Source organism: Pinus tabuliformis, chromosome 7 (assembly GCF_031772625.1).
Source record: "Pinus tabuliformis cultivar Carrire ecotype Pingquan chromosome 7, CPIR1, whole genome shotgun sequence".
Taxonomy (NCBI): domain Eukaryota; kingdom Viridiplantae; phylum Streptophyta; class Pinopsida; order Pinales; family Pinaceae; genus Pinus; species Pinus tabuliformis.
The window spans coordinates 631,280,359-631,289,253 of record NC_142293.1 but is presented as its reverse complement, the minus strand read 5'-3'; the positions used below and the strand labels follow the sequence as shown (position 1 = coordinate 631,289,253).

Below are 8,895 nucleotides of genomic sequence, written 5' to 3'. Positions count from 1 at the left end.
CAAATTGGGGTGCCTCAATAACATTACAAGTATTTTATAATTTTAATGTAAATTTTGAAATTTTTTATTACTGAGAAAGACGAGGATGGAGAGAAGCCTAACTCTAAAGTCTACACTTCAACCTCCTCTTCCTGGAGGACAAATTCTAAGAGTATCAGCGTCATTATAAGAACACTCAATATTATGAAAACAGTCTGTCCATACTATGAAAACAATATATGGTGGCTCATCTCTCTTTACCCATAACTATAATATAAAATTAGCACTAAAAAAGTAAAAAGATGAACATGTATCATCTTCACCATGGATGAATGAATGAAAAATAAAGTGAATTAACAAAAAGAGATTGTGCTCAACCAGACAAGTAGCATTGGCAAAACGACATAGATGATAATGAACATCACAATATTGTGGGATTCACTGCAAATTATTTCATATGACAATACACATTTCCCTCATGAAAGATATGACAATGGATATCACAATTTTCTGGGATTAATTGCAAGTCATTTCATATGATACAGATTTCTCTACTGGGATTCATTGCAGTTCATTTGAAGTGGTGATGGATATCGCAATATTTTGGGATTCAGGGGGCTTTTTTTCATTGTATAGGAACAACATTTCTCTTTCCTTGCCGATGGCTAAGTACAGCAAGGGATTGATTGATTACTTTATGAATTGATGCCCTTCTTTTACAGAGACATAATTGGGATCTATTTCGTTGTAATGAAATATTCTGATGCTCATTTATTTTGGATTTGGATTTCACATTGTTGTTGTTTTGGGGAGAGTTTTCCCTTATCACATTTTCGCCTTGAACTTGGGGTGAGTCTTTGGGATTTCTACATCTGGGTGGAAACAATATCCCTCTACAATTGGTTTTTTCTATTGAGATATGTTATCTATTGAATAGTCGTATTTGTAATTTACAAGAAGTTTCATAGTGTTGTTTATGGTTATTTTAATTTTGACTTAAAAATACACGCATATATTTCCTTCCATTTTCTTATGCAAAAAGGCAAATACAACATGTTGGAAAAAAATTATGTGCGAATGTTATTCCAGTGATAGTAGCATGCAGTTGGGCTCCAAATAAAATTGTATTCTAGGAGCTTCAATTTCATTTCTTGGAAGTTGAAATCATATTTTGAAAATTCCAGGAGCTTCAACTTCATATATTAGAACCATATTTTTAGTTGAAGAGCAAATAAGATAAAGAAATTTGAGAGTAACCCACTAAAGTTGAAATGGCCCTTACAGAGTTCATGTTCCACTCCCCAAGGATAGAGTTCCGAACACATTACAAGGATCTATCAAACTGAACTTTAATAAATATCATAAAGGTAACCTTAACATGACTTGATCAAGAAGGATGTTCAGAGATCACTATCATTATAATTTTATATGGAAGGAAACCATTAATAATTTAAAATTGAAAAAGCCATAGCTCTCTACAGGAGCGGCCTCAAGAATGTGACGCGGGATCATTCTGAATCCCTTCAAGCAGCCGGTATGTTTTTGTTTCTTTGGCCAAACGACAGGAAAATATTTGACGCCCTCGGCAAAGCAGATTTGCTTGCAGGGCAAAACATATTTAAGGAGGATCTGACGATGCAGCCTGAGAAGCCACACGAGACCAGAGATCTGGGATCAGCCTGCATTTCTGGGTCTAGATCCCATCTCGGGGACGGAAAACCTTTAAGTTTTGGCTTGATCTATGCAGGATTCGACAGCCTGCCGTCCATTCGGCTTATCTCCCTGATGACGCCTCTTGCATGCAAGGATTGGGGTCTGCATGTAGCAGATCTGCCCCACTGCATACCTGTATGGACTATCCTATGCAGCCACAGGCCAGATCTACCTGATTTGAGCAAGCCACAAGTTTACCCAGAACCCAGGCAGCGGAAAGATGGGGAAATGCATAGATTGAGGAAACCCAGGCAGCAGATAGGGGACAAGATACATAGATGGAGCAGAGTTTTTACAGACATCGACATGCAAATGGAAAAATTCCTCGCAAAGTGGTCAAATCTGGAAGAATCTTCACAAACAGAGCACCAGCGGATCAACAGCGTCAATGGCTCAGGCGGATCAGGAACCCAACTGAAACCCAGATCTCAGGTAACAAAAACACGCTTTCAGATTTTCATTAGAACTACAGAGGGGAAATCTTGTTTAGTGTGGGTTCATGCAGAAAACACCATCATGCAGCTGAAACAGCAAATCCGAACTTTGACCGGATGTCCAATCCAGTTTCAACATCTGGTCAGGGGTAGGTGGTCCCTCCAGGAAAATAGAACCTTGGAAAGTTATGAGATTGGTCCCGAATCAACCATTGTTCTAAACCTAAGGCTGAGAGGCGAGGCTCTGCCCGAGGGACAGCAAAGCTCCACAGGAAGGGACAAGGGGAAAGCTCCTCAGCATCAACCCAAGGGAGGCCCCTCCTACAAAAACATACTTCAGGGCAACAAAGATCCAGGGTCCTCTCCAGATCAAGGCAGATATATACCAAGACCATACATAGTAGATCAGCAAGGACAAACCCCAGCCCTTAACTGTGATTCGACAGGACTTGATGAGTTCGTAAAGTCCTATGAAACGCAGGCCCTAATATGTCGCTTTAACAGCTTCTGGCCAAAACCGATGGATCTATTTCATTGGATCTTCACCACTTGGACCATGGAATGTGATATACATTTATGCTCCAAGGGTTTCTTCATAGTCAGATTTGCATCCTCGGAAGTCAGAGACACAATCATTAGAGATGGGCCTTGGTTCTGGGGAACATCGGGGTTGTTCATAACACCATGGTTCCCAGATTTCGATCCAAACAATATGACTGTATCCAAAGTGCCGGTTTGGGTCCGCCTTTATAACCTTCCCCTTCACTTTTGGAGTGAGCAAGTACTGGAAGGAATTGGGAACAACATAGGAAGATATATCAAAACAGATCTGGAGAGGATTGATGAAAGGGTATACACTTTCGCACGCATCTGTGTGGAAGTAGATCTAAGCAAAGGGCTGCTAGATAACATAAGGTTGATCTACAAACAACAAAATTGGCTGCAAGCACTAGACTATGAAAATAATGCTTTCAGATGCAGGCTATGTAGGCAGACAGGGCATCTACAAAGCACATGTCCAGAAGCCAAGAAAGTAAATAGTAAAAAGAAGCAGAAAGGGAAGCAGAGGAAAGGATGGCAATTCCCTCCACCTAACTCAAATGATGAAGAATCAGAAGCAGAAGAGGAAGACACCCCCGCAAAGAATGCAGAAGTATCCCAAGAAATGGAGACTCAGAAGGAAAATACATCAGATAACAAGACTTCACAGCTCTACCCAATTCAGGCAGAGAAGGCAAGTGAGGATCAAAGCATGGGAGGGATCAAAAGGCATCATCACTCAGATACTTCAGACTCAGACAAGGAAACAGTCTCACAGAAAGCAGAAACACAGTTAGTCATAGCCTCGATCGAGCCCACTCAAGGAGAGTGGCGCAAAGTCGAAAAGAAAAAGGGGAGAAAAACTTGAAGCGTGAGTTTTTACTCACTGCCGGGAATCAGTTTTTGCCTCTTTTTCTCATCTCTCTCTTCTCCTTTCTCATTCTTTCTCTTTTTGCACGTTAGCTTGTTAACGTTGCGTGAGGTGCGTAAGCACTCGAGCCCAAAAGGGCAGCTTATGGAAATGCTTAAATGCATCTGCTAGTGTAACTTTTCATTTTTTAAATAAAAGGTTACCGTTTTTTTCTCCGGAAAAAAAGAATTTAAAATTGAAAACTTTAATATTTGAAATCACAAAAGCCCTTACTTTCAACTCCCAAGAGTTTTTTTTAGAAAATTGTAAATAGCGATGGATAAGAGAACTTTTTAAAGGACAAATGAATGTCGAAAATACAAATTTGCAACTCCATGGGATACCTGGTTAACTATGTGGACTAGGCGAAGACAAAAAGAACCATGTGTGTCATGATTTCATACAATATCTTTCAACTTGGATAAAAAAAAAATATGGCATCTATTGTTTACTGGCTTCCCAGTTCCCAAATATGGCTTCTATTGTTTACTGGCTTCTCAGTTCCCTTCCTTTTTTTTTTGTAACTAGTATAACGTTGCTAGATTGCAATTGTTTTTCAATGTTAATTTTTGGTGTTTTAGTCTGGAAATGCATTTATGTAACAACTTTGGGCTTGAAATGTCAAACTATACCATGAAAATGGTGGATATTTGCAAATAGACAGTATCTACCATGAGAACAATTTGTGGCAGCACATCTCTCATTATCCATAACCAAACCGTATGAAAACAGTCTGTCTATACTATCAAAACAGCGCATGGTGGCCCATCTTTCATTGTCCATAACTATTAAATTAGAAGTAGGACCGAAGTAAAAATATTGACATTCTCTCAAAATCAACCATCATAAAACACTAGGAGTATAATGAAAAGATCATCATCAACGTGGGTGAATAAATAAAATTTAAACTAAATAGTACTTTGTTTTCACATGGAGAGATTGTGCTGAACAATTAGTGTTGGAAAAATGAAATACATAGTAATGGACATTACAGTATTGTAGGATGCAATTCATATTTATACCACATATGACTCGTATGCTCTCCCAATACATTACTGCGTCTCCAGTTTGGGGCAGCCAGAGCCTTCAACTTTCTCCAACTGCCTCAAGTGTTCAGCACATTCCATTTTAAAGGTTATCCCTTCAACCATCTCCAGTTTGTAGCAGCTAGAGCCTTCAACTTTCTCCAACTACCTCAAGTGTTCAGCACATTCCATCTTAAAGGTTATCCCTTCAACCACTTGAAGGGTTCAACACAATCCAACCTGGTGCATCCCTGGATCACCATAAGAAATCATGTCTCAAAGAGTTAGCAGCAATAGTCGAGATTTTCATCCAGATGTCCCTTTTTGTATTTTCCTACGACTCCAAACATCCAAACAGTGAGTACGATTTCCACCCACATGCCCCTATTTTCTATCCTTCTCTTTATGCAACTCCATGTTCAATTTGTAAAAAATTGCATTGAATTCCATTGCACATAGACGTGCCCCATATCAAATTAAATTCCATCTTCAAAAAATATGTGGATGCATCTGCAAAGTGGCACATTAAATTCCGTTATACTGTATCAAGTTAGATACCATTATCAAAAAATTTGAATCATCTGCAAAGTGGAGTACAACTACTATGCATAGATCTTGAATTGTGTTAATAAAACAACTCTGTTTCTTCAAAATCTTTTACCATTTCATCCAAACGAGTTAGATATTTGTCCACATCCAAATTCCATTATGGATAGATTCGTTCTATGTCAAATTAAATTTCATTTTCAAAAATATGGAATCATGAAAACTATGAAATTTCATTATACATAGACTTGCCATATATTAAATTAAATTTCATTGTGAAAGCATTTGGAAGCATCTTCAAACTCGAGGAGAAGTCATGTGTTTGAAGATTCATAAAGTTATTCAAATTGAAGATTCGTCATGTTCCCAAATTAGAGAACAAATCCATTTCTTGGAGGTTTGTCAAGTATTCAAAACAACAGTTATTAAACTCTTTATGGATTTCAGATACCAATTTCATGTTTGAACAATAATTCATTTCAAGGAACACAGATGACAAAATTCTTCTGGCAATGGGTATACATTGATCTGCATGCACCAAGATCAAATCTTTTTCAACCCAATGAAGCCTCATCATTTTCATTCATATGCGACACGGATCGATAACAATCCAATCAACCATCCTTATGGATTAGAGCATGCCTCTGATTTGTGTCTGTCCAACGAAGATCAAAAGGCTTGAAACATGGCGCTAATAATTCAATCTCCAACTTGAGCACACATTATGATACAAGTAAAAGAAAATGGCGAGCTGGAGCAGAGGCGCGGCTTTGATAGAACCATTTTCAACTGTTTCACCAGTTAAGTTCTCTAGTCACCTTGTTTTTTATCCATTTATTTTCATATGCAATATCACCCTGTTTTTTTGCATTTCATTTCCTTTTAGCATAAATGCAATGCAAAAGAGAACATACTTCTAGGTAGGCTAATTTGTTTGCATTTTTATTTGCAGGGTTTATTTTGATTTCTGAAATATTTTGGAATAGCAAAGATTAAGGTAAAAAACTGATTTTTTATTTTGGAATGGAGATTGCCAAGAGTTTCGTTGCTACATCTCAGTTCTAACAGCTTTGAAGGAAGCATTTCTAAAGATGTTGGCAATGCTAGAAATTTATCTAACCTAAAAATTGACGGTAATAGATTTTCAGGTAAGCTTCCATCTCAGATTGCCAAGGTAGGGCTTTTATCTGTTTTCAATGCTAGCAATAATAATTTTTCAGGAAGTATACCAGATGCCCTTTATGGGTTACATAATCTTGATGTATTGGGTTTGCAAGTAAATTTACTTTCTGGTAACATTTTGTCGAGTATTGGGTCTCTGAAACAACTTACAAAGCTTAACTTGAAAGGAAATGATATTTCTGGTGAAATACCTATGCAAATGGGCGATCTCCAAAACCTCAGATACCTTGATCTATCCAGCAATCAACTCAAGGGGAAAGTCCTTGCATCTTTAGCCAACCTTACATTTAGTTTCCTAAATCTATCAAACAATCAACTGTTTGGAACAGTCCCCAGTAGCTTGAGTAAATTCAGAGAGGCATTTATAGGCAATCCCAAACTCTGTGGAGAAGATTTTCAAGATATCAAACCCTGTGTCAAGATATCAAAAACGATTCTACATCAACAAGCAATTCAACATCATTCACTCAAGGCAATTTCAAAGGAAGTATAATATAAATTAAGGATCCATCTCTGCCTCCTGCAACACCAACGCAAAAGGCAAAAGTAAGTTTGTTTGTTTGGGCAGAAAGGAAAATGGCGAGCTGTACTGCAGGCCAGGTTATCAAATGCAAAGGTAACTACTTCAGTTCACTTCAGTTCAGTGCGACGAGTCATGGCCACATTCTTTTTATTTCATGTATATCATTTCATTGCAAAATTGATTTTCAGGGTTAAGCTGGATTTATGCAAACTGTATGTGTGCAATTTATGCTTCTTGAAATTTGATATATTTTGATTTGTACTTTTGTTACAGCTGCTGTTGCATGGGGTGCAGGGGAGCTTCTGAAGATTGAAGAAGTGGAAGTGGCTCCTCCACAGGCAATGGAAGTGAGAATCAAAGTGCATTATATTGCCTTGTGTCATATAGACCTTTATTTCTAGGAAGCAAAGGTATGCTATGAATAATTATCATTAAACATCAAGAAAATTTGAAGGAAGGATATTAATTACGCATCTACAATTGTACTGTACTCTATAACACATACAAATATTACTTTTAACAGTGAAATGGAATGACTGATACTGATACTGCTTTGATTGCAGGGCCAAACTCCTCTCTTTCCCTGCATTTTGGGACATGAAGCAGTTGGGTATGCACTCTGCTCTTGCCCATGAGTTCTATGTATTCAAAAAAATTAGTTAGTCATATTAGTAGGCATGTGGGATTTCAAAAAGGTTAATTAGTCATAGTAGCAGGCATTCAGGATTTCAAAGAAATTAATTAGTCATACTAGCAGGCATGTAGGATTTCAAAGAAATTGATTAGTCATACTAGCAGGCATCATGTAGAATTTCAAAAGGGAAAAGGGACAGTGATTTTCTTGTAATTCATTGGTCACTAACTATAGGTCTGTTGCTTGACGCAGAGTTGTTGAGAGTGTTGGAGAAGGGGTGACTGACCTCAAGGAGGGTGACAGTGTGCTTCCCTTATTTATTGGAGAATGTGGAGAATGCAGACACTGCAAGTCAGACAAAAGCAACATGTGTGATCTTCTAAGAATTAATACTGACAAGGGGGTTATGATAAATGACGGGAAGTCAAGGTTTTCAATCAATGGGAAACCCATTTACCACTTCCTTGGCACATCCACTTTCAGACAGTATACAGTTGTGCATGTCAGTTGTGTTGCCCAAATTAATCCAGAGGCTCCTATTAACAAAGTCTGTATTCTCAGTTGTGGGGTTTCAACAGGTAAATAATTTTCTGGACTTTTTGAGGGTAATTTTTTGATGATTGTGAAAAAGAGATCATTAAAAGGATATAATTGACATTGTATACTGTTTTATCCAATTCCTAAAGTTATGGTTTCCTGGACTATTAATAATAAAACCATCCATGATCGTTCCCTTGATTGAAATCCTTATTCAGAATTTATTTTGTTGTGGAATCGCAGATACAAAAGTGAGGATGCCGACTACCCTAACCATTTAGGAACCGCCCGTTTTACACCTGAATGTAATTTTAGATACGAAGGGGTATGGCCTATACTAAGCGGATTTAGACCAGTTTAGGTAGGGGCTACATCAGCAGGCACCCAGGATGCATATTCAATAGATGGAAGGAAGGCTATGTTGTACCTCCATTCATCTATCGAAGTGTGGAGACGGCCAAGGACAGACTCGTTAAGACGCATGAAAATCTACTTCAAGGGTGAGGTTTTCACACATGGGTTCCATAAATAACAGAATTTAAAAGACACAGAAGCGTGAAAGAATGGAAAACTTACTTTTCATCTTGTAGGATGTACACCCATTGTATAGAACAGTCGACCTGTAAAAATGATTTATTAGTACTCGACCGAGTTAAAGATTGGCACTTCATTGAAATATCCACGCAGAACCCCTGATACCCAATGCTCCCAAAAATTTGTTAACAAATGGGAATTATCCCATCATTTTTCGGTATATTAGGCCATCGACATTGGCATACTAGAATATCATGTTGGCCAGAGCATGTGGTGACGAGACCCTGTAATACATCTGGCAGAGTGCATGTATAAACTTAACGCATGTGGCCGGGAGA

The 8,895-nt window shown here is 38.1% G+C and overlaps 1 protein-coding gene across 1 annotated transcript; it reads left to right on the top strand.

Moving 5' to 3' along the window:
* Window positions 1-6,905: 6,905 nt before the first annotated feature.
* Window positions 6,906-8,072, top strand: LOC149249020 (alcohol dehydrogenase 1-like). The gene is made up of 4 exons (XM_089451690.1): window positions 6,906-6,945; window positions 7,126-7,199; window positions 7,416-7,462; window positions 7,739-8,072. The coding sequence occupies exons 1-4, from the start codon at window positions 6,906-6,908 to the stop codon at window positions 8,070-8,072; spliced, it is 495 nt and encodes a 164-aa protein (XP_089307816.1).
* The last annotated feature ends 823 nt before the right edge of the window (window positions 8,073-8,895 follow it).

Excerpts from the sequence above, each read along its gene's own strand:
- LOC149249020 (XM_089451690.1), top strand. The coding sequence starts at position 6,906 with ATGGCGAGCTGTACTGCAGGCCAGGTTATCAAATGCAAAG. Across the intron at positions 6,946-7,125 it reads CCAGGTTATCAAATGCAAAG|CTGCTGTTGCATGGGGTGCA; the intron begins GTAACTACTTCA and ends CTTTTGTTACAG. Across the intron at positions 7,200-7,415 it reads CTCCTCCACAGGCAATGGAA|GGCCAAACTCCTCTCTTTCC; the intron begins GTGAGAATCAAA and ends CTTTGATTGCAG.